Source organism: Pelodiscus sinensis, chromosome W (assembly GCF_052426305.1).
Source record: "Pelodiscus sinensis isolate ZL-2025 chromosome W, ASM5242630v1, whole genome shotgun sequence".
NCBI lineage: Eukaryota > Metazoa > Chordata > Testudines > Trionychidae > Pelodiscus > Pelodiscus sinensis.
The window spans coordinates 9,092,088-9,117,912 of NC_143084.1; the positions used below are offsets into that span (position 1 = coordinate 9,092,088).

The following is a 25,825-nucleotide window of genomic DNA, read 5'->3' on the forward strand; positions in this document are numbered from 1 at the left end:
GATGCGATGCGTCCACAGAGAAGTGAAGGCCTACCCAACGGTCCAGGTCCGCTTAACGGATGGCAGGCAGGACCGTCCGTGGAGGGTCGGCCCTACCCCGTGCTTATAGGCCGAGACTGGCCAGGGTTCGGGCCGCTACTGAGGGGACACGGGCAGCCCAACTTGGGGGAAGCCGGAGCAGGGACCTGCCTCGAGCTGGAAACGGACCCTGATTTTACAACTGAGCAGAGGATGGACCCCGCGTTGCATCACGCCTGGGACCCAACGGTGGCACCGGAGGACACCGAGCGACCCGGGGTGGCGTCGGCCCAAGGACCGCAATTCCAGGTATGGAACGATCACCTGTACCGGGTCACCACCGAGCGGGGCGAGGAGGTGTGGAAGCAGCTGGTGGTCCCCGCCTGCTTCCATCGGGAGGTGCTGGAATTGGGACATGCTAACCCCTGGTCGGGACACCTGGGACGCAAGAAAACGCTCGAGCGGATCTTGCAAAGGTTTTATTGGCCGGGGGTCTTCCGGGCTGTGAGGGACTTCTGTGAGTCATGCCCCGAATGCCAGAGGACTGCCCCGCCGCGGGTGCCGCGAGCCCCGCTAGTACCCCTCCCGATGGTTCGAGTGGGTGGCCATGGACTTGGTCGGACCCCTGGAGCCCTCGGGGCGGGGGCACTGCTATATTATGGTAGTTCTGGATTACACTACCTGCTACCCTGAGGCAGTCCCGCTAAGAAACACCAGGGCCCCGACCCTAGCACGGGAACTGCTGAGGATATTCTCCCGGGTCGGCCTGCCCCAAAGTATTCTGACCGACCAAGTTCCAAATGTAACGTCCCGGGTCATCAAGGAACTCTGCCGAATGCTAAAGATCAAACGGTTGCAGACTTCCGTCTACCACCCCCAGACTGACGGGCTGGTCGAACGTTTTAATCAGACCCTAAAGGGAATGTTACGACGGTTCGTGCAGGACAACCCCCGGGGGTGGGATTTAATGTTGCCGGGGCTCCTCTTTGCAGTACGGGAGGTCCCGCAGGCATCCACCGGCTTCTCCCCTTTCGAGTTGCTGTACGGCCGACGGCCGCGAGGGATCTTAGACCTCTTTAAAGAAGGATGGGAACACCAACCCACTGCCGGCCGGGGGACGGTGCAATACGTTACACAACTCCGGGAGAAACTGAGCCAGCTGGGGGAGTACGTGCGCCTGAACCTCGGGGAGAGCCAGGAGCGTCAGGTGAAATATTACAACGCCAACACCTGCTGGTGGGAGTTCCAACCGGGTGACCAAGTGATGCTGCTATTGCCGACGAAAGAATCGAAACTGCTGGCTCAGTGGCAAGGACCCTTCGAGGTGGTCCGCATGGCCGGGGAGGTTGACTACGAGGTGAGGATGTCTGGGCGCTGACAGGGAACCCAGATCTTCCACGTCAATCTATTAAAGAAGTGGGTGCCTCGAGAGGCCCTGCTGATTGCCCCGCCCTTGTAGGGAGACGAATGGGGACCCTGGAGCGGGGGCGCGGCGACAACTCAGGGGATCACCCTCGACCCCGAGCTGAACCCTCAACAGCAGACACAACTGTACGACCTCTTCCAGCGACATCAAGGGACCCTCACCACCCGGCCCGGGCAGACAACGCGGGGGGTGCACCGTATCATTACGGAGGAAGGCCAAATTGTGCGGGAGCCCCTGCGCCCCCTCCCCCGGAAAATGTGGGATACGGTGAGGCAAGAGGTCCAACAGCTGCGCCGCTGGGGTGCGATAGAGGAATCGGCAAGTGAGTGGCGTAGCCTGATCGTGCTGGTCCCCAAGGCAGATGGGTCCACGCGGTTCTGCATAGACTTTCGGCGAGTGAATGCGATATCCCGCTTCGATGCCTACCCCGTGCATGGTTCCTAACTGGCTGAACCCATGTGAATCTCTCTGCTCTGTCACAGTCCACCACGTCCTGGTACAAAGTAGACGACAAACCACGAGGAAAACTTACCTTCACAAGTGGCGCAGATACTCCTCCTGGTGTACCTCGAACCACCACGATCCAACACATCCGTCCATTTCCTCCGTACTGGACTGTGCACTGCACCTAAAAAACAAGGGTCTTGCGTTAGCCTCCATCAGGGTGCACCTCGCAGCAATATCAGCATTCACACCACCGATAGATGGCGTTTCTATCTTCGCCCATCCTACGACTAAACGATTTCTCAAGGGCCTTATCAATATGGACCCACCACGCAACCCAGTCCCTCCTGCGTGGAGCCTGGACGTGGTACTCGATGCCCTAATGAGGCCACCGTTCGAGCCTCTAGCGACCGTATCCCTACAATTCCTCACTCTGAAAACGGTTTTCCTGCTCGCAATAACCTCTGCACGCAGGGTTAGCGAGCTTTCCGCCATGATGGCCATTCCACCATACACGATTTTCCGTAGCGATGGGGTAGTCTTGAGATTACATCCGAGGTTCCTACCCAAGATTGTCTCCAATTTCCACGTTCATGAACCAGTCATCTTGCCAACCTTTTTCCCGAAGCCCCATGCCTCGCCATGAGACGCGGCCCTACATTCCTTGGACATCTGCAGGGCCTTAACGTTCTACATAGATCGTACTAAATCGTTCAGGCTTACGGACCATTTATTCGTCTCCCTGGCACACAGGTCAAAGGGTCAACATCTATCTTCCCAGAGAATCTCCAATCTCGTAACCGCATGCATAGTGCAATCGTACGCAACAAGAGGGTTGCCCCTTCCATCCCAACCACACACTCATTCCACTGGAGCCATGGCCACACCTACAGCATTCCACAGAGGCGTATCTCTGAAGGACATTTGCAGAACGGCGACCTGGTCCTCTCATGGGACCTTTGCTAAGCATTATTCTCTCTCTCTCTCACTCAGATGGGGCAGTGGCGACTGCGGTGCTCTCCACGGCGGATAAATAGGGTCTCCTTGCCCTCCTTCCATTTTTGGCGACTACCGCTATGCAGTCACCCATAGTGGAGCACCCGCGGGGATATCCCCAAAGAAGAAAGCGAAGTTACTCACCTCCGGTGCAGTAACTGTCGTTCTTCGAGGTGGTGTCCCTGTGGGTGCTCCACTACCCGCCCTCCTCCCCGCTTCGGAGTCCTCTCTCTCTCTCTCTCTCTCTCTCTCTCTCTGCTTGTCTCTTACAGACTCCGAGGCGGTTTCAAGGAACTGGCGGAGGGGCCGGACCGCGCAACAGAGCGCGAAAGCCGCGAGCCTGCGGCACATGCGTGGTCCGGCCAGACACTGCTAATGACAAGTCTGCGGCGCCGGGGCAAGTCCAGCACCCATAGTGGAGCACCTGCGGGGACACCACCTCGAAGAACGACAGTTACTGCACCGGAAGTTAGTAACTTCACTTTCTTATCTCACCTTGGGTTATGAAAGTTAGTCACAAGTTGCAAGTCGTAGCATAATTCAAGTGGGGTCTGGGTTTGAGAACCATGACTACTACTTTGAGTGGTGTCCCCGTGGGTGCTCCACTCTTTAGGTGTCGGGCTTGTCCCACGCCGCAGATCGGAGAGTTGTCCGCAGTAGTCCAGCCAGACCATGCATGCATGGTAGGCGTCGCGCACCGTTTGCGCTGACTCTGAGTGCATGCTGTCCGGCTCCCGCCAGTTCCTCCTAACGCAGTTAAGTTCTGCGTAGTCGCACCTCAAAACGACACATGCCCGGTTTCAAGAAATGTGCTACGTGCCAAGACGCGATGCCTGCTTCGGGCGGGCATTCTCGATGTATCAAGTGTTTGGGCGAGGGTCATATCCCTCAAAAATGCCAGCACTGCGCCAAACTCACAGCGCAAGCCAGACGAGACCGCGAAATGCGGCTCAAGATGCTGTTGTTTAATAAGGCCCTACAACCTGCTGGGCCTGATGCCTCGCGGCTCCCAGACACTCCGGCAACGGACAAGCATCGGGCCACCCCGAGCGCGACTAAGGGAAGATCTTCCCCACCCCGCCATTCTCTAGCCAGGCAGACTAGCATGGGGGAAAAGCCAGGCACTTCGGGCCTCTCCTATCGCGCTGGCGCGAAGCTGCCCGCAGCACATCAGTGCCAAGTTCTACCCTTTCAGGGGAACCAGCACAGATAACCCTGTCAGCACCGAGAGCAGAATTGGCACCGGCAGCAGCACCAAGAAGGTCCTCTATGCTGGCACCGAGAACGACCACGGCACCGGTGGCGAAACCAGCACCGACAACGGTCCCGGCGCCTGACGTGCTGGCTCCGACACAGCACCGAGCATGCATGCGCTTATTTCGGCACTGACAGCGCAGGTGCCGCAGTTAGAAATGGAGCCAGAGGTGCCCCTGCACCACCACTCCTCTCCGGCACTGTCGAAGGCCTTGCGCAAGTCGAGGAGACTTATTACTCCCTCTCCTAGCCTGGAACTGGTGCCATTTTCACCTGAGCCTTCCTCTCCTGCTTCACCAGGTTGAACAGGTCTTTCGCGAGTCACGAGTGGTCCCTCCGCTGGGACATAGCCCAGTTGGTTTTCCGTGCTTGGGGGTTTCCCCACCTGGACCCCAGTGCTATCATCGTCACAGATCCACACGATCTCTAAGGCACTCAAGAGGCAGGTCATGTTCACCTAGATCTCCTACCCTTTCATCTTATTCCCACTATCACCAGTCCATGAGGAGGTGATATTCCTCAAGGTATTCTCCAGGCACCACTACGAACACCATTGCTACGATTGATGCTGCCCTTTCTCCGGACGACGCACCTGCTCAAGATCGCCATGCTGCTACCACCACGACACTGTCATCCTGCCTGCTACATCCGTGGTCACGAGACCACCTACCCCTACTGGAGACGTGCCTTGGTTACCTCAGCACTCTGATCCTGACGCAGAGCATTTATTGGAACAGGACCAGCCACAAGGGGAGTCATCCGACAGACCAGCCATCCAAGCCGGAAAAAAAGTGGCGGCCATGTTTATTTAAATCCCGCGGGGGATATTTAAATCCCCCACGGATTTCCCTATTCCAAAGTTAGAAATTAGCATGCCTCTTCCGAAGAAGGGGCCAGTGTAGACACAGCCCATGAGTCTCGCCTACACACCTTGGACGTTTGCCGGGCCCTTGTGTTCTTCTTGGACAGAATACGAGCTTTCGGAAAATCCCAGCGCTTGCTACTATCCACTGCCAAGTGCTCCAAAGGCCAACCTCTGACAGCGCAGCCCATTTAGAAACTTATTGTCTTCCGCATTTTACACTGCTGCTCATTGTAAAATAAGACACCCGACACCCCACCGTACACTGAGAGCACATTCAACCAGAGCGGTCGCAACTTCCACAGCCTTCCTTAAGGGGTTCTTACCAGATATCTGCCGTGCAGCTACATGGTCATCCAACTTCACAAAGTTCGCAAAACATTACGCTGTCAACACTTCCATTCGTGACTCAGCAGTTGCCTCCGCAGTCTTGGCTATGGCAAAGAGGTCATAACTCTGATACCCACCTCCATAGACTAGACTACTGCTCTGAAGTCACCTAGAGTGGAGCACCCACGGGGGGACACATCTCAAAGAACCATCGTTACTGCACAAGGTGAGTAACTTCTTCTTTGTGCTATTGCCACGTAGTATGAGAATTATTCTTGTTTGGGAAATTATGCTTTCCTCATGTAAAATAATTGATGGCTGTGTTTACAATTTCTAATTATGAGAATTGTATGAACTGATGTAGACATGTTTTCAATGGAACTGAAAAGAAAAACTCCACTCTGTACATTGATGCTGCTGTAAACACTGAGGGGGCATTGTGTGTAGCCCCAAAACTCACTGACTCTGGGAAATGAGCGAATAGCACAGTTATAGAATCAGGTCTGTGGGGCTGTGTTGCTTCCAGACAAATTCTTATCAGCATCAGAGGGGTAGCCGAGTTAGTCTGTAACTGGAAAGACTTAAACAATGAATAGCCTAACAAAACATGTAGATGGTATCATCAGCTTTTGTGGGTACAACCCACTTCTTCAGATGACTGGAGTATTAAAAGTCCTGTTCCAAAATGAATGGGGGGGGGGGTGGCAGCGGGGAGAAGGAAAGGGAAAAAAATAGTGAATTGGAGTGTTCATGTTACGTGAAGCTGATAAAGAAGGTGCAAATTGATTTTATGAGCATGTCTATCCCAGCATGACTTTACATTGTTCTAGGAGCTTTACAGTAGGGATGTAAAATCCCATTTAATCCGTTAACCGATTAAGCAAGACCCCCTCAGGTGGGATTAGAGAAACAAATTGCATATTTCATTGTGGACCTTATACATTTGATTGCCATTTGTGTACTATTCTCCTCCATTTCTCTTGGTCTTCTGTACTATTGCTGTGTGAAATTTAGTACCTTAAATACGAAAATGTCACTGTAAATCTACAAGAACTGGGAGTGGACAAATGTAACTACTTCAATTCACTTTCTCTTAATGAACTAGACTTCAAATTGTCTTATCCCTTTTGAAGCATTTCCTACAATTGCATTAGCACTTCAAACTGAATTGTCTTTCTGGTTCTTTAATTACCTTGGAGTAGCACAAGTAAACTTTCTGCTAATTCAGGCTCTGTCTAGACTCCAGTATCCTGGAAAAACTCCGCCGTGTCCAGGGAACATGTCTGCTCTTCCAACATTTATTGCAGAAGAGTAGACACGCTCTTTTGGAAGCCCTGTCTTCCTTGTGCCACGAGGAAGAAGGGCTCTTCCGAAAGAGGAGGCTTTTCTGAAATTTGGCCTAGTGTAGACGGGCCAAATTTCGGAAAAGCCTCTTCTGACAAAACTATCGGAAAAAGGTACGCAAATTGTGGAGCGCAATTTGTATACATTTTTCCGATATAAAGCGACAGTCTAGACATAGCCTCACTCAGTCAGCAGATTCTACACATTTCCTTTGTTTTTCCAAGCATTGAGGGAATTTTAGAAATCAGAAATGTGAAGACCTAAAGGAAACATAAGTTTCACGTGCTCTTGATTTTCTGGTACTTTGAAGAATGCATTGGCTGCGGGGCTTGTGGGGTTTTTCTCCATGCATACTATGTTTGCTATGCCATTCATTATTTATACTTTACTGTGAGTGTCAAGCAGCATGCATACGCTGAATAGCATTACTTGTGCAAACTCATGCACCTTTGAAACTCTGTCCACACTAGGGAGGTTAGCAAACTGTTTATTTTTGTGTAAATGTGTAACCCCTGAATTTTCCAGCGGTTACATATTTATATTTAGGGGGCAGGTGTGAGCACTGGTTTCTCAGTGCTGTCTCTGAAACAGAAGCAGCAGTGTGAATGGGGGTGGGGGGGGGTGCAAGGTGGCTCTGCAGATGCTGGTAGGTGCAGGGAGCCACTTGGAAAGCTGGCTTCCCACATGTGCTGGCTCCCACCTCTCCCCCCGCCCCCCCCCTTTGCTGCCTCTGATACAGATGCAACGGGGGGGTGGGGTGCATGTAGTTAGGATTAACTACACCAGGGTGGCCAACCCGTTTAGAGATGAAGAGCCAAAATAGCGATGGACAGAATGTGAAGAGCCACGTACCGGGGGGAAAGTTGTTTGGGGGGGGGGGGAGAAAGCAGGTGCCGGTACGCCGTCCCAGGGAGGGGGCTCCAGGCTGAGGAGTGTTGGGGTCAGGTGGAGGGGTGTGCAGAGCAAGCCGCAGGGTTGTGGCCATGAGGGTGCAGGAGTTTGGGCTGGGGTGTGTCAGGGGCTCAGGGCAGGGAGGCTGGGAGTATGATGGGCTCAGGACACAGATTTGCAGTGTGGATGGTGCAGGAGTGTTGTGGCAGAAGACGGGATGTGGGGTGCAGGAGTTTGGGGATGTAAGAGGCCCAGGACAGGGGGTTCCAGTGTATGATAGGCTCAGGTTTGGGGTCTGGGGAGTGCAGGAGTGTCATGATACTGTGGCCAGATGGGGGCTGGGCCCCAATTGGGGGTTTGTTGGCCAGGCTTCATTTTTAAATAAAATATTATGTCAACACAACGTTTCAGCATTGTCTTTATGAGAAGGGCAGGGAACCTGTTTTGAGTCAGGGGTCACTGACCCACAGAAAAGTCAGTCGGGGGCCACACAAGGGAGATGCCCAAAAAAAACCCACCTCCTCCAAAACCCCCCAAGCCTCACCAATGTGGCCCCAACTGTGCTGGTGGGGGCAGGGGACAGAGTGCTGGGACAAGGTGCTGGTGGGTCCTGGGGCAGGTGTGCTGGGGCAGGGGACAAGGTGCTGGTGGGGGGTGTCTAGCCAGGGGGAGGGGACAAGGACAGCTCAGCCGTTACCTGGGGATTTCCGGTCTCAGGAAGCATGCGGGCTGCTCTTCCCCTCCTCTCTTCCTCTCCCATAAACAGCTGGCGCACTTCCTGAAACACCGGGTTTGTCGCTCGGCTGGAGACTTCCTGCCCCCTGCTGCCTGCCTGTGCAGGGTGTGGGTGCATAGGAGTCCTGGGACTGTATGCCAGCTCCAGCTTCTCAGGAAGTGCACGCTCTTCCTCTGCTCCGCACAGCAGCCGCGTGCTTCCTGAGAAGTTGGAGCTGGCATGCAGTCCCGGGATTCCTACTCTCTCTCCCTCCCCCACCCCCTGCTCTAACCCAATCTCTCCCCCACACATGCCCAGGTCCGGAGCCAGAACTGCTGCTGCTACCACCATGTGCATCTCCCTTCCCTTGAAGTTCTGCACTGCAGAACTAATTTCAAACCTGCTTGCTGCCTTTTATAGCCACTGACCTAATCTGTTCTACGGATTTCATGTCATGGCAGGCCAACATCATGTCACCACCCACAGGAATTGCCCATCCAGGGAAGGACTGGGAGCCGCAGTTTAATGTCCTCCCCCCGTGCACCCCCCCCCCCCCCCCCGGCTCCTCTTAAAGGGCACCAACTCACACCAGCCCAGGAGCAACGGGCAGCTAACAAACCACAACAAAAAAGGCATCCACTGGAAATCCAGCCCCAAACGGGGGGAAGGGGTTGGTTTTCTTTCCTCCTACAGCCCCCGGCCTATCTATAGGGCCTCCAGTAAGTTCTGTTCCTGCCCCTGCCTCCAATGGGAGGCTTCCCTCCAGGTTCTGGCATGGCTCCCTGCATGTCTACTTCCCGGCTGACTGGCTGACTCCACTGATAGGTAGAAACATGCCTGGCGTAATTTGGTTACAGTGTATGACCCGTTTCTTCCCCCCCCCCCCCATTCTGACTGCACTACATAGACAGGCAAGTCCCCTTGTCTTCTAATCACAATATAGGGAGTTGGTTCCCATCTGTCTCCCAGTTTCTGTCTTCCTTTCTTTTCCCAGGCTACTAGCACTCTGTCTCCCAAGAATCAGTGGGGCTTCTCGTGTCTGGCGGTCATAGTACTTTTTCTGGTGACGTTTGGCAGCTTCAGATGCCTGTGCAGCCTGATGGTATGCTGTCTCCAGGCATTCTCTGAGCTGGGAGACTTACTCCTCCACCTCTAACCCCCCATTTTCTCAGTGGGGGAGACCCAGAGCTAGATCTATCTTCAGCTTTGGGTGCCGGCCAAACATTAAGAAGAATGGGGAAAACCCAGTGGACTCATGACGAGTGCAGTTGTAGGCATGAGTCATGGACTCAACATAGTCCTTTTGCTCTGGACACAGGGTTCCCAGCATATTCATGAGTGTCCGGTTGAACCACTCAGTAGTCCCATTCCCCTGGGGGTGATAGGGCGTGGTTCTGCTTTTTGAGATCCCCAACAGTTTCCAAAGCTGGACAAGGAGATTACTTTCAAAATTTCTCCCCTGGTCTGCATGTATCCTTTCAGGGATGCCACAGTTGCAGATGAACTGTTTCCACATCACCTTGGCCACTGTAGACGCCTGTTGGTCACGAGTAGGGTACACCTGAGCATATCGACTGAAGTGATCAGTAACTACCAGGATATTCTCGATGCGCCCCCCCCCCCCCCCCCCCCAGGATGGTTCCAGGGTGAGAAAATCAATACATACTAGCTCCAGGGGGCTACTGGTATGGATTGAGACAAGTGGAGCTCTGCTTCCAAAGATGCCTCTCTTTCTTAGGCAGCACCTTTTGCAGGAGAGGCACCACTTCTGAATGGTGGACTGCATGCCTGGCCAATAACAGCGAGTGCGGATGAGGTCCACTGTATGGTCAGTGCCCATGTGTCCCATGTCTGTGTGCAGAGCTTCAAACACATGTCTCTGGAGTTTCTCTGGTAGCACAAATTGTTGGATCTGTTCCTCTCCAGGGATGATTGTTCTCCTGTAAAGGATCTGTAGCGGGTTCACACACTTCTACGCACGGCTTCTTCCCTCAGGGTGGCTTGTGGGGAAGTCACCAGCTGCTCCGACGCCAACGTGCCCCTCTGGGTGAGGGGTTCTTTTCAGGTCACTGCTGGAGGGAAAAACTCCACTCTTGGTCTGTGCCCCCTTCCCGGGGGGGGGGGGGGGGGGGGAGAGAGTGGGAGTCATTGTTCTTCCTCCAGGGTCCTCCCTACTCCCCAGGACCCCCAGTTCTTCTCCCACTCTGCCTGCCCGGTTGCCTCCTGCAACCCTGCCTTGCGGACTTATGGCCTGGGGCTTCCCTGGCTCAAACTCCCACAGCCTACCACAGCTGCCTCCTTGAAGCCTGGCCTTTTAGGGCTGCCTCCATGTGAGCCCTGCCCTCCATGACTGCCTCCTTGCAGCCCTGGGCCTCAGGCCAGGTATCCTGGGTTTGCCAGGCCGAAGCCTTTCTCATGGCAGGCAGGTCTTCCTCCTTCTTCCAGGAGTTGCTTTATATGGCCTCCAGCTGGGCCCTCATTAGCTGCCTCAGCTGGGCTTCACTCCAGCTCCCAGCCCCTTAAAGGGCCAGTGCAGGGCAACGCCCTGGCCACAGATCCCTTCTACCAGCTGCAATCGTTTCCATTGGTTCAGTAATATCTTCACTGGCGTTACTTCCTTCCGCCTCTCTCGGGCACTGGGTGTCTGTTGTCTGGGCAGGTAGGACCTTGCTTGAGAGATTACTGCATCCTTTTCCTGCAGCCTCCTCAATTCTTAGGCAGGCCTGGGATTAACTCTATGCCTGGCCAATAGAGTAGCTCAGTTCTATCTGTAGCTGTCCCTTGGCCATCATCCTGGGTTGCTACGGAGGACACATTGCATCTGGCATTCAGAACAGTAGCCACCTCCTCCCAGGGTAGCCAAGACAGGCCATCAGCATTGGCATTGCTTCTCCCAGGTCGGTACTTTGTCGAAGTTGAACTCTTTCAGCTTTGCCATCCACCTTTGACTAGTTGCATCCAACCTAGCAGTAGTAGTAACATAGGTCAGTGGATTGTTGTCACTTAGCACTGGGAATTGGTTTCCTAAATGTATCTGCAGCTGCCCATTTTAATGCCAAAAACTCCAGTTTATGGGCAGGATAACTTTTTTCTGAGGCAGTTAAGCGCCTGCTGGCATAAGCTATGACCCTTTCCTTTCCTAACTGAACCTGTGCCAGTACAGCTCCTAGCCCCTCTGTAGATGCATCTGTCTGGAGAATGAATGGTAAACTGTAGTCAGCATAACCTAATATTGGTGCAGTTGTCAGCTTTGTCTTCAGCTCTGTAAAAGCCTGGTCACATTCCCAGTTTTATTGGGACAGAGGAATCTTAGTAGGACCTCTCTGATTTCTCCTTCTGGTCTGGGTGCCCCCTCCAGTTAGTCTGAATAATGGGGCTGCCAATTTGGAGTAGCCTTTGATGTATCTTCTGTAGTAGCCAGTGAACCCAAGAAACTGTAACACTTCCTCCTTCTTCTAGTGATTGCTCATGTGCATTCCAATATAGGTGTGTGAGCGCAGAGTGCGTCGGAAGATTTTCCCTCAGCTGTACCCTTAGAGCCAGCAGGGAGTCCCCTACAGTGGTGCCAGTATATCAGTGCATATATATACCCTGCTGGTGCTCTCTCCAGCCTGTTCCTTCTTACCACCCTGACGGTCATTGGAACAACCTCAGCTCCCTGAGTTGTGTTTTCAACTGCTTAATCCATTGATTATTTACCTTTGTGCTTCAGTTAAGTACCTGTGAACTTACTTTTAAAGACTCTTCTTTGTGCTTGACCTCTTCACCCCGCCGTGGCGCTCCATGCGGCAGGGCATGCCTGGCCATCAGGGCTTCAAAGCCTGCAAGAAGTGCAGCAAGTCTATGCCCTGCAGCAATCTACACTCATCTTGTTTGAAGTGCCTGGTAGAATCACACTTAACATCAGTGTGTAAAATCTGCAAAGCCTTTAAGCCCAGGACTAAGCGAGAGCATGAATCCCGTCCCCGGGCACTCTTAATGGAGTCAGCTCTCCACCCGACACCGGCTTCGGCACCGAGCACGGGCAGCGCACCAGCCTCAGTGCGGGAGGCATCAACGCGCCGCCCTTCCCCGGCACCGCTCAGGGCCAGGCACCGCTCCCACTCACCGGCACCATCCAGGAAGAGGCAGCCGGACAGGGGTCGGTCCCCACCTGGGCACGCGCCCTCCGTGCGCCCCTCGGTGGGGCACGTGGCACCAGACAGCCCACGCCCCAGGCCTTCGAGGCCAGGCGATTACCCACCCCGGCAGAGGGGATGATAGCTCCGCCGGTGGACCTCCCTGACCCATCCATGCCGGAGGCACTGGAGGCAGCCAGGGTGCTTATTGAGTCGCCCCCCTCGCCTCCCCCTGCTGTGACACCGCCCAGACGGCACGGGGACTCCTGGTACCACTCGCCACGGGTGCCCCATGAGCAGCAGCATGAGGTGCGCAGCCTCGGGCCGCAGTCGGCACCGCCCTCGGTGCCGGTCGCAGTAACATCACCGGCAAGAGCACCGGCAGCAGCCGAGTCCTGCACCCCAGGCACCACGGTGCTTGCCCCGCCTGAGGAACCAGCCATGGCCATGCCTCCTCCTCCTCCTCCACCCCTGCACCGCAGCAAACCTGAGGTTATGTCCCATCATGCCCCGCCGCACCCATCATTGGCGCCGCCGTGGTCCGCATCGCACTATTCCTCTGACTCTCATGCGGCCTCAGCGTGGTCGCCTAGGGGGTCCAGGTCACGCTCCCGGCACTGATCGTGCTCCTGGCACCGTTCCCGATCATGGTACCATTCCCAGCACCAGTCTCCTCCACACCAGCAGCAATGGGGGCAACCGATGTCGGTGCGGATGCTGCAGCAAACCTGGCTTCCTCAACCGTCGGGGCAGTGGCCTTTCTGGACTCTCTGGGCATGCCACCAGAGCCAGGGCTCCGTGCCTCTTCAACCGACTTCCTCAGTGTCAGGGCCTCAGGCTCCCCCATCGGTGACCCCCTTGGTCCGGTCTCCCACTTGAACACATTCCCTGCCCCCGGGCCAGCCATCCCCGGGTCCAGCAGAGAGTTCGGGTCAGTCAAGCCAGCCAGGTCCTCCTCCTCCTCCCTCTGTAACCACCTCTGAGGGTTAGGAGCGCACAGACATCCACATGGGGGACATTGCAAAGAGGTCATCGTCCTCTTCCCCGAACGAAGCGTTGGCAGATGCGACGCCCCTCTATGGATGCCAGGGCACACCAGGACCTTCTCCGTCGCCTGGCCCAAAATCTGGGAGTTCAGGCTGACAAGGTTGTCAAGGACTCTGACCCGACAGTCAACATTCTGCAGGCCGACACCCCCTCCAGAGCGGCACTGCCCATTAATAAGACTGCCAAAATCTCCGCTGCCCTCTGGCAAACGTCGGCTTCCATCCCGCCCACGGATAAGCGAGCCGAGCACAGATACTTTGTCACACCGGAGGGTAACGAACACCTCTTCTCTCATCCTCCCCCCGGCTCCATGGTGGTCCAGGTAGTCAACCAGAGGGAGAGGCAGGGGCAACTAGCGGTGACCCCCAAGAGTAAGGACGCCAAAAAGGCCGATTTACTGGGGAGGAAGGTTTATGCGTCCGGGGGGAATCCAGTACCGGATTGCTAACCAGCAGGTCCTCCTCTTCCAGTATGGCTATAACACCTGGGTGTCAATGGCCAAGTGTGCTGACTTGCTCCCCCGGGAGTCCCGGGCAGAGTTTAAAGCCCTGCAAGATGAGGGACGGGCCATCTCTCGGGCGGCCCTGCAACCAGCGCTCGAGGTGGCCGACGCCGCTTCCAGAGTCATGGCCACAGGGGTAGTACTGCACCGCAGCTCCTGGTTACAGGGTTCCGGGGTGCCTCCTGGGGTCCAAAATACCCTACAGGACCTCCCCTTTGAGGGTACCTCGTTTTTCTCAGAGCAAACAGACCAGCGCCTACACGGGCTGAAAGACACTAGGGCCATGCTTAAGTCTTTGGGCCTACGCACCCCGGCCACGCAGAGGCGTTCCTTTCTGGGTAGGAGTGACCCTGAGGGTGCTCTGGTGGATGTCTACACTACAAAGTTAGTTCGAACTAACGTCCGTTAGTTCGAACTAACTTTCATAGGCGCTACACTAGCGCTCCGTTAGTTCGAATTAAATTCGAACTAACGGAGCGCTTAGTTCGAACTAGGTAAACCTCATTTTACGAGGATTAAGCCTAGTTCGAACTTACTAGTTCGAATTAAGGGCTGTGTAGCCCCTTAATTCGAACTAGTGGGAGGCTAGCCCTCCCCAGCTTTCCCTGGTGGCCACTCTGGCCAACACCAGGGAAACTCTATGCCCCCCTCCCGGCCCCGGACCCCTTAAAGGGGCACGGGCTGGCTACGGTGCCCGTGCCAGGTGCAAGCCTGCCAGCACCCAGCCAGCAGACCCTGCACCTGGCACGGCACAGAGCCACCCACCCGATGCCCCCCAGCCCTCCCCCTCTTCCCGGGACCAGGCTGGCGGCTCCCGGGAGCTTGCCCGGGACCGCAAGAGGCGGGCACCCACCTGGGCTAGTGCGGAGATCGTGGACCTTGTCCAAGATCTCCGCACTAGGCACAGGAAAGTGGCCGGCTAGGGCAGGAGAGCTGCCAGCCTGGCCACCCAGGAGCAGGTGTGCATGAAAATCAAGGGGGTCCACTGAGACCCCCGACCCTGAGCTTACAATGGCCGTCCTGGGTCAGACCAAAGGTCCATCTAGCCCAGTAGCCTGTCTGCCGACAGCGGCCAACCCTAGGGACCCTGGAGGGGATGGACCGAAGAAAGTGACCAAGCCATTTGTCTCGTGTCATCCCTCTCCAGCCTTCCACAAACCTTGGGCAGGGACACCACTCCTACCCCCTGGCTAATACCACTCCATGGACCCAACCTCCATGACTTGATCTCACTTCCCTTTAAACTCTGTTCCAGTTCTAGCCTTCACAGCCTCCTGCAGCAAGGAGTTCCACAGGTTGACTCTTTGCTTTGTGAAGAACAACTTTCTGTTACTAGTTTGAAGCCTGCTACCCATTCCTTTCCTTTGGTGTCCTCTAGTCCTTCTATTATGGGAACTAATGAAGAACTTTTCTGTATGCACCCTCTCCACCCAACTCCTGCTTTTAGAGACCTCTATCCTGTCCCCCCTCCGTCTCCTCTTTTCTAAGCTGAAAAGTCCCAGTCTCTTTAGCCTCTCTTCATATGGGACCTGTTCCCAACCCCTGATCATTTTAGTTGCCCTCCCCTGTCCCACCCTCTCTCTTCCCCTCTCCCACCTCCTTTTCCTAGTCTCCCCCAGTTTTGTTCAATAAAGACAGATTCCATTTTTGAACACAATTGTCCTTTATTTTGTACATCAAGAAGAGGGGCTAGGGAAGGGTAAGTGGAAGGAGGTGAGGGAGGACTGGGCTACGCGCCCCCCATGGGGAGGACTGGGCTGGCTCTGTGGGCTTCTGGGGGTGGAAGCTCTCCTGCAGCCCCCCAATTGTCCCCTCTCCCCAGATGGCAGCCTGCGGCAAGTGCAGCCGGTCTCATGGCCGAGTGGTGTGATGTGCCCAGTGTGGGTACTCAGGGCCCTCCAAGCCAGGACTGCTTTGCAAGCGGGGCACCCCTGAGAACTGTCTGTCCGGGGTGGGGGTCGGGTCCCTTTAAGCACGGCCCTTGGCTAGCCTGAGGCAGCAGCTCCACGCTCTGATGCCCTTTTGGCACTGCTTCCGGCCATCCTTAACCCCGCTTCAGGATCCACTTAATGTGGACGTGCTAGTTCGAATTAGCAAAACGCTAATTCGAACTAGTTTTTTAGTCTGGATGGGTTAGTTCGAATTAGCGCTGTAGTGTAGACATATCCTCACAGAGTCCACAGCCTGACTTCTCACGCCGCAGGAGCAATAATGGCAAGCACAACCATCGGCGATCCCGCCCACCCTCTGACTCCAACCAGGGGCCCTCCAACAAGCCCCCCGGGCCCCGCCAGGGGTTTTGACGGGACCTTTGAGGGCCTCATACCAGTCTCCCGGAAGGGGAATGGGGACCGTTTATTCCCCTTTATATAGGCCTGGAGGTCAGTCACATCAGACCACTGGGTCCTGGAGATAGTGGAATCTGGCTACTCCATCCCCATCCTATCGCTCGCTCCCACCCTCCTACCCCGTCCCTTTTCAGGGACCCATCTCACGAATCCCTCCTACGGGAGGAAGTGAACCATCTGCTCGAACTGGGGGCCATGGAACCCTTTCCCCACGAGCACCGGGGCAGGGGTTTCTATTCACGGTACTTCCTAGCCCCAAAGGCAAAAGGGGGCCTTCGCCCAATCCTAGACCTCAGGGCCCTGAACTTCTTCCTCGTGAAAAGGAAGTTCAAAATGGTGACCCTGGCATCTATCATCCCGTCCCTAGCAGCCAGAGACTGGTACACCGCCCTCGATCAAAAGGACGCATATTTTCACGTCTCGATTGCCCCCTCCCACCGCAGGTTCCTGTGTTTCACAGTGGGACAGGACCACTATCCGTTTACGGCCCTCCCTTTTGGTATCTCTTCGGCCCCTCAGGTTTTTACCAAATGCATGGCAGTAGTGGCTGCAGAACTCAGGAGAAGGGGCGTCCGAGTGTTCCCAGGCTTCTCCGCGGAGGGTCCAACGACCAGGTGAAGAATCATATCACCGTGGTACAAAACCTTTTTCAGGATCTGGGGCTCCTGCTAAACATGGACAAGTCCACCCTAGTCCCCACTCAAACTATAGAGTTCGTGTGCGCCACCCTGGACTCCCGATCCCAGAGAGCCTACCTACCCAACTCCCGCTTTCTCATGCTGAAGGCGGGGGTCACGTCGCTTCAGACCTTCCCAATGACAACTGCCCAGACCTGCATGCGCCTGCTCGGTCTCATGTCCGCTTGCACATATGTAGTGCAATATGCCAGGCTGCGCATGCGCCCTCTGCAAATGTGGCTTGCACGGGTGCACAGACCGACCGTTCACTCCTGGGACAGGGTCCTAACCGTCCCTGCAAGCGTCCTCCTCGCGCTGCAGTGGTGGACTTGCCAAGAGGAGGTCTGCTCCGGAGTCCCGTTCTCCAGACCAGCCCCGTCACTTCGGCTCGTGACAGATGCGTCGGACACGGGTTGGGGAGCCCACCTCGGAGAACTGCACACTCAAGGTACATGGTCCCCGCACGAAGTCTCTACATATCAATATCAGAGAGCTCAGAGCAGTCCGGTTCACGTGTGCAGTTTTCCTTCCCCACTTGAGGGGCAAATCGATCCTCATGCTATCGGACAACATGACGGCGGTGGCCTATATAAACAGGCAGGGCAGGACCCGTTCTCCCCGCCTGTGCTCCGAGGCACTCCATCTCTGGGAGCTATTCATCGGGGTGGATATCCACCCGATGGACTCATACCTCCCGGGCTCCCAGAACGCCCTGGCGGACAGGTTGAACAGGTCTTTCGCGAGTCACGAGTGGTCCCTCCGCTGGGACATAGCCCAGTTGGTTTTCCGTGCTTGGGGGTTTCCCCACCTGGACCCCCTTGCTACTCCCCAGAATGCCAAGTGTCCCTGTTATTGCTCCCTCCTGGGACAGGGGCAGGGTTCCCTAGGGGATGCCCTCCTGTTTCCTTGGCCCTGGGGACTGCTTTATGTTTTCCCACCATTCCCTCTGGTCAGCAGGATTTTGCTGAAGGTGTGGGAATTCAGGTTAGTGCTAATCCTAATCACCCCAGCACGGCCACGACAGCATTGGTACTCGATGCTACTGAGCCTCTCGTGCGAGAGGCCGGTAACCCTACTGTTAGTCCCGGACCTCATATCTCAGGACTCGGGCAGGCTGCACCACCCGGACCTGCGGTCCCTGCATTTGACTGCATGGAAGCTCCGTGGCTAACGGCACAAGAGCTCCAGTGTTCCCAACGGGTCCAGGAGGTCCTGCTAGGAAGCAGGAAACCGTCCACTAGATCCACTTACCTGGCCAAATGGAAACGCTTCTGCTCCTGGGCATCCGAACAGGGGGTACACCCAAGATGGGTACCGGTCCCAGGATTCTAGACTGCTTACTGGATCTTAGGCTCCAACACCTGTCCTCATCATCCATCAAGGTTCATCTGGCAGCCATATCTGCCTTCCACCCAGGGGAAGGGGGCAAGACACTGTTCGCCAACCCGATGGTGAATAGGTTTTTAAAGGGCCTCGCTAGGCTCTACCCACATGTAAGACTTCCCATCCCGCAGTGGGATCTAAACCTGGTCCTCTCTAAACTTATGGGCCCTCCCTTTGAGCCGATGGCTACATGTTCGCTCCTCCACCTATCATATAAGGTCTCTCTCCTGGTGGCAATCACGTCCGTGAGATGGGTATCTGAACTTAGGGCTCTAACCTGCAATCCCCCGTACACAGTGTTTTTCAGAGACAAAGTCAGACTGTGCCCCCACCTGGCATTCCTACCGAAGGTGGTTTCCTCTTTCCACACTTCCCAAGATATTTTCCTCCCGGTTTTCTACCCCAAACCACACGCGTTGGGGAAAGAACAGGTCCTGCGCACATTAGATGTTAGAAGGGCGCTAGCCTTTTATTTAGACAGGACTAAACCCTTCCGCAAGTCACAGCAGCTCTTTGTAGCCACTGCTGAACGTATGAGGGGGCAACCCGTATCCACTCAGAGGATTGCTTCTTGGATAACTGCTTGTATTAAAGAGTGCTACTCCTTGGCGGGCACACCAGCCCCACCCCTCAGGGCGCACTCCACAAAGGCAATGGTGACGTCCACTGCTTTCACCGCACAGGTCCCCATTTCAGACATTTGTAGGGCTGCCACATGGTCTTCGGTCCATACGTTTGCTAACCATTATGCCCTTCCTCAACAGGCCAGGGGAGGCGCCGCCCTAGGGTGGGCGGTCCTTAATTCAGGGGCCTTTTCTTCCTCTGGCCTCCCGCGTTAGTTAGATCCTGCTTTGGAATCCCCTATATTGGAATAAAAAATAAATTAAAAATAATGCACATGAGCAATCACTCGAAGAAGAAAGAACAGTTACTTACCTCATAACTGTGATTCTTCGAGATGTGTTACTCATGTCCATTCCTAATCCCTGCGCACCCTCCTTATCTGCCAGCAGTGTACTGGTAAGAAGGAACAGGCTGGGGAGAGAGCCAGCAGGGTATATATGCACTGATATACTGGTGCCGCTGTAGGGGGCTCCCTGCTGGCTCTAAGGGTACTGCTGAGGGAAAATTTTTCCGACGATGCGTGCACACACCTATATTGGAATGGACATGAGCAACACATCTCGAAGAATCACAGTTACGAGGTAAGTAACCATTCGTTCTTGTTAGCAGGGATCCTCCAGTCTCTCACCTGCTGAATTTTATCTGGATCTGTTGCAATGCCTTGGGCAGATACTTTGTGCCCAAGATAGCGTACCTTTTCTTGCAGCAGATGACATTTCCTGGGCTTTAGCTTGAGCTTGTGTTGACGGAGGCTGTCAAAAACCATCTCCAGGCGCTGCAGATGCTCCTCAAAAGTACTGGAGAACACTATGACATCATTGAGATAAATCAATACTGCTGAGTGTAGATCCCCCAAAACATGTGTCGTCAACCTCCGGAAGGTAGCTGGTGCGTTCTTCGGGTAGTGTCCCCGTGGGTGTTCCACTGTGGGTGTTGGGCTCGTCCCGGCGCTGCAGATCGGAGATCTTTTAGCTGTTGTCTGCCAGACTGCGCATGCGCAGTGGCCATCTTGCTGCTTTCTGTGCCACTTCTGGTTGTGCGGTCCGACTCCCGCCAGTTCCTCCTAACTGTCTTCAGGCACGAACAGAGAAACAGTTCCCTCTCGTGTCAATCCTGACAGGATCTGAGAGGAGAGAGAAGAAAACGTGTATATAGTTACTTGTTACCTCTTGCTGTTTAGTTAGCTGCTCTTAGCGTGTTCGCAAAAAAAAAAAATTTTAGCTTTAGTGGAATTCGTTTAATTTGCCTGGATCCCCAGGCTTCAAAAAGTGCGTAACATGCAAGGAGTCTATGCCCACGTCAGATGGACACGCGTCGTGTCCAAGATGTCTTGGCGAGGGACACATTCCTCAGAAGTGCTCCCATTGTTCAAAACTGACGGCCCAGGCACGAAGGGACCATGAAATGCGGCTCAAAATGTTACTCTTTGACAAAGCTCTTCGGCCACAGTCAGACACTTCAATGGTGGCGCATAAAAAGAAAACTCTGTCCCCGTCTCGCTCTCTACAACCGACCAGAGTGAGCACGGGTGATAAACTGGGAACTTCAGGATTGACAGTGACCCATAGACCAGACATGGAAAAACAGGTGCGCAGCACTTTGTCATCGAGCCCAGCAGTGTGTACTGCACCTTGACCTAAGTTGGCACCGATGCAGGCGGCACCCCCGGCACTGACATCTTCAGCACCGAGTCTGGCAGCGACATCCGCACCGGACATCCAGGCACCAAGAACGCCGGCACTGGGCACGTCGGCACCCGCTCTATCGGCACCGACTCCACCGCCGGCACTAACCATCTCACCATCTCAGCACCGACTCCTCCGTCGACCTCCGCACCGAGCTTTTCAACTACCGCTCTATCGGCACCGACCTATTCACGAGTCATAACTACTCCTAGGTCGACACCACCTACATCGCCAGTACACCATGCCCCGTCACTGGGCAGAGGAAGGAAGAAGACCCACAGGCTTCCTACTCCATTTCCCAGTCCTGAGCTGGAAGCCTTTTCTCCTGAACCACCATCACCATCTCCGGTACGACCATCTCATTCAACCAATCATGTCTCCGGGTCCCAATATTCTGCACCCAGCGTGTCGCATCAACCGAGATATCACCATTAGCATCGGCCCTACTCCCCGTCACCATCTTACTCACGGGGCCGATCAAGATCACCGAGGTCTCCCTCATACCACAGAAGTTCTTGGTATAGGGAGGACCATAGATGTGCAACCAGATATTCACCATACCATGACCACCGCTGGTACAGACACTACAGTCACCGGGAACACTCATTCCACTCACCATGCCTCCTGAATGGGCAATCACCTTCGCCCGCTCTGTCATATACCGCTCCAGACAAGAGCAGATCTGTCTCCCCACCTACGCCTGCCGGCGACGGCCCAGCACATCACGGCGGGGAGTACACATTTGTCGGATACGGAGGAATCTCACCGACAATCCCCCGTGGAGGTAGCGTCCTCCTTCCCGGATGATGCGGTATTCCAGGGAGACACCTCACCAACGGACGACCTAAAAGACTTCCAGGAGTTGTTCAGAAGGGTTGCTGAAAGTCAGAACATCCACCTGGGGGAGGTTCAACAAAAGCAACATCACCTCTTAGGAACCTACATCCATCCCATTCATCCAAGGTCGCCCTCCCACTGGACGAGGCGATACTCGAGAGAGCCAATGACATCTGGCAAACTCCAGCCTCCGCTCCATCTACTAACAAAAGAGCAAACAAAAAGTACTTTGTCTCGGCCAAGGGCATGGAGTTTTTATTTAACCATCCTCAACCGAACTCCCTCATCGTGGATGCAAAGAGCCAAAGCGCCACATTATAAAAATGCCTCTGGGGACAAAGACAGCAAAAGACTTGACCTACTAGGCAGGAAGGTAGACTCATCGGCTACACTAACACGCCGCATGGTGAATTACTCTGCTTTATTCGCCAATCACAACTTTGATAATTACACCAAACTTGTCCCTTTCATTGAACATCTTCCAGAGACCAAACGTCAAGTCCTGAAAGCGATCATACAGGAAGGATACACATCCTCCCGTTCCGCACTCTACATTGCCTTGGACATGGCTGATGCAGCAGCCAGGACCACAGCTACATCCGTGGTCATGCATAGGGCTTCATGGCTACATATGGCAGCAGTCCCTAAGAAGCTCCAGAATAAGGTGGAGGACTTTCCTTTTGATAGGCAAACCCTGTTTGCAGATAAGACCGATCAAGTTCTCCACTCTGGGAAAGGCTCACGCACAACATTAAGGACATTGGGTATGTATATGCCACCTTTCCATCGGAGGCGATATACACCCTATCAGAGGCAGAGACCCTTTTCCTACGCACCACCTCAGGCATGGCAATATGACTCTCAGAGAACAAGACCGCGTCCCCAGAGGCGACACCCACAAGCCACCAGACCAACCCACCAACAGTCAAACAAGCAGCAGGTTTGACGGAAACATCGAGGGATTGCAAACCATCCACTTGTTGCCCAGTCACAATGGCACCAATGCGCTTTTCCACCATTGCTTGAGGCCCTTCCAACATCGTTGGGCCACAATAACATCAGACCAATGGGTCATGCAGCTTATAACATCAGGCTATGTGATCCCATTTTGTGTCTCCACCCCCCCTCCATCCCTCCCCTCCCTCCCTCTTCAGGGACCCATCTCCCGAATCTCCTCTCAAACAGGAGGTGGCTCATCTACTCGACATAGGAGCAATAGAGAGGGTTCCAGAGGCGTTCAAGGGCAGGGGTTTTTACTCCCACTATTTCCTAACAGAGAAGAAATCTGGGGGTTGGAGGCCCATACTGGACCTGCGGCAGCTGAATCAATATCTCCGGAAGCAGCGCTTTAAGATGGTGACGCTAGCAACAGTCATACCAGCATTGGAGCAAAGTGACTGGTTTGCATCCCTCGATTGACAGGGCGCCTACTTCCCCATTACCATTCACCTGGCTCACAGACGATTCCTCCGTTTCCTAGTAGGCACCGACCACTATCAATACAAGGTCCTTCCATTCGGACTATCGTCAGCCCCCAGGATTTTCTCCAAAACACTGGCAGTAGTGGCGGCGTTCCTTCGTCGACTAGGGGTCATCATTTTCCCATATCTGGACGACTGCCTCCTCAGAGCCCCTTCTTTTAAAGAAGCATTCCAAGCAGTCTGTATAACGAGGTCTCTGATGCCTTGGGTCTCATAGTCAGTATTCAAAAGTCTTCCCTTATACCACAACAATCCATAGAGTTCATAGGAGCCTACCTCGACTCCACCACGCCATGTGCTTACCTACCTGCTGCCAGACTTCTTGCCATACAAGATCTCATACAGGTCCTCACTACAAGCCCCACGGTTTCCATTATTACATGTCTGTGGCTCCTAGGTCGCATGGCAGCGTCCACGTACGTTGTAGCCAATGCAAGGCTCCATTTCCGATGCCTTCAACACTGGGTATCCACGATATGCGCCCCTTGCAAACATGACATCCACAGAACGGTGGTCGTACCCACCATAGTCAAGCAATCATTGAAATGGTGGACTATTTCCCATAGTATGTTGGCAGGTATACTGTTCCACCGACCTCAACCCACAGTCCAAATCATGACGGCTGCATCCTTTCTCGGATGGGGAGCTCACATGCAAAACAGTCAAGTCCAAGGTCGCTGGTCTCTCGAGGAATCTCTCCTCCATATAAACTTGCTCGAGCATTGGCGACAGCTCGTAGCCTGCAGACGCTTCCTACTGCTTGTAACCGGCTCCCTGGCTCCGCGGGGTTGCACGGGACCCGGGGGAAGGAATTTATCACCCCGGCGCCCCTTTCCTACCCCAGCTCCGGAGCCGCCGGCTCTAGTCCTCCCGCCTCCAGCGGTCAGTGTCCTGAGGCTCCCGCAGCCTCGCCTCCAGTCCAGTGTGCTTCTCCGTCCCAGTGGCTCCTGGCTCCGGCCTCTGGCCTCCGTCCGCGTTCTGTCTCCGGCGCTCGCGCCTGCAGCTCGTCCCGTCCCAACCTTCCCTCTCCGCTGAAAGCTTCCTGGTCCCCCCCCTCAGCTTCTCCACCTGTGGGAGGAATGACTGCCGGCAGCCCCGTCCCCGGGTCACCAGCCTCCTCACTCCTCCCCCCTCTCCTGCTTCTCTGGCCGTTTTAAACTCCCCGCCCAGCGCGGCCCTGGCTTCCGCCCCCGCCGGCGTCTGCCCTGCGCCTCTGGGTCCTTCCGCCGGTTGGGTTACGTCCCGGCTTTCCGGCGCATGCGCGCCTCGGCTGTGGGCGCCCCCGCCTCTCCTGGCCCTGTGGGGGTCTCTGTCCGCCTTGCCCCCTTGGCGGGGGTTCGGCCCCCCCTCCGGCGAGGCTGGCTCTAGTGCGGGGGTGGGTCCCCCGTCACACCGCTTAGCCGCAACCAAGGGGTAAGGATACTCTCCGACAACATCACAGCAGTTTATTATATAAACAGGCAGGGAGGCGCTCGCTCCCACTCCCTTTGCATCCGTCTGTGGAACTTCTGCAACCAGCACAACGTGACCCTTGCAGCAACCTACCTTCCAGGGGAGGACAATATCACAGCGGATGCGCTCAGCAGGCGCTTTGCCCAGCAACACGAATAGGAAATAAACCCACACGTCCTTCGTACACTATTCGACCGATGGGGCCACCCATCCGTGGACCTCTTCGCCATGCAGTACAACGTGAAGTGTGTACAATATTGTTCGAGGGTGGGCATCGGCCAAGCTTCCAAAGGTGATGCTTTCCTCTACAACTGGGCTCATCGTCTCCTGTATGCATTCCCTCCCATTCCCCTAATTCCAAGGGTCCTGGAGAAGATAATCATGGACAAAGCAAAGGTGATCTTGATAGCACCATTCTAGCGCCGCCAGACTTGGTTTCCTTACCTGTTTCGAATGTCGCCTCATCCTCTGTTCAGTCTTCCCATTTGACCCGATCTACTGACACAAGATCACGGCCACGTACTACATCCACAACCGGATCATCTCTCTCTCTCTCTCCGCATGGCTCCTAATTGATTCAAACAGACAGAGATGAGCTGTTCCTATGAGGTCAAACATGTTCTGTTGCACAGCAGAAAATCCTCGTAGTACCTACCTTCAGAAATGGTGATTCCAAGAATGAAGCTCGGCCAAAAACCTAGACCCTACCAAAGCGCCATTAAACGCGATCTTAGAATATATTCTACACCTTAAACACTTTGGACTCGCCCTTTCATCGCTCAAGGTACATCTAGCGGCCATTACAGCCGCCCACCAGCCCATCCATGGGTACACCGCCATAGAATCATAGAATAATAGGACTGGAAGGGACCTCAAGAGGTCATCGAGTCCAGCCCCCCGCCCTCAAGGCAGGACCAAGCTCTGTCTACACCATCCCTGACAGATGTCTATCTAACCTGTTCTTAAATATCTCCAGAGAGGGAGATTCCACCACCTCCCTTGGCAATTTATTCCAATATTTGACCACCCTGACCGTTAGGAATTTTTTCCTAATGTCCAATCTAAACCTCCCCTGCTGCACTTTAAGCCCATTACTGCTTGTCCTGTCCTCAGAAACAAAGAGGAACAAATTTTCTCCTTCCTCCTTGTGACACCCTTTTAGATATTTGAAAACTGCTATCATGTCCCCCCTTAATCTTCTTTTTTCCAAACTAAACAAGCCCAGTTCATGAAGCCTGGCTTCATAGGTCATGTTCTCTAAACCTTTAATCATTCTTGTCGCTCTTCTCTGTACCCTTTCCAATTTCTCCACATCCGCCCACAGCCGCCCATCCATGGGTACACCATGATTCATTCTTGGAATCACCATTTCTGAAGGTAGGTACTACGAG

The 25,825-nt window shown here is 54.6% G+C and overlaps 2 protein-coding genes across 4 annotated transcripts in view; both read left to right on the top strand.

The window, feature by feature from the left end:
• LOC102450730 (N-alpha-acetyltransferase 25, NatB auxiliary subunit-like) overlaps positions 1 to 25,825 on the top strand; it is a 161,494-nt gene that overhangs the window by 113,879 nt on the left and 21,790 nt on the right. The window lies entirely within an intron of this gene.
• LOC149520849 (uncharacterized) lies at positions 15,556 to 24,982 on the top strand. The gene is given in 2 exon segments (XM_089775078.1): positions 15,556 to 18,293; positions 18,296 to 24,982. Coding segments are annotated over 2 exon segments (2,367 nt in total). The 5' UTR covers positions 15,556 to 16,825; the 3' UTR covers positions 19,195 to 24,982.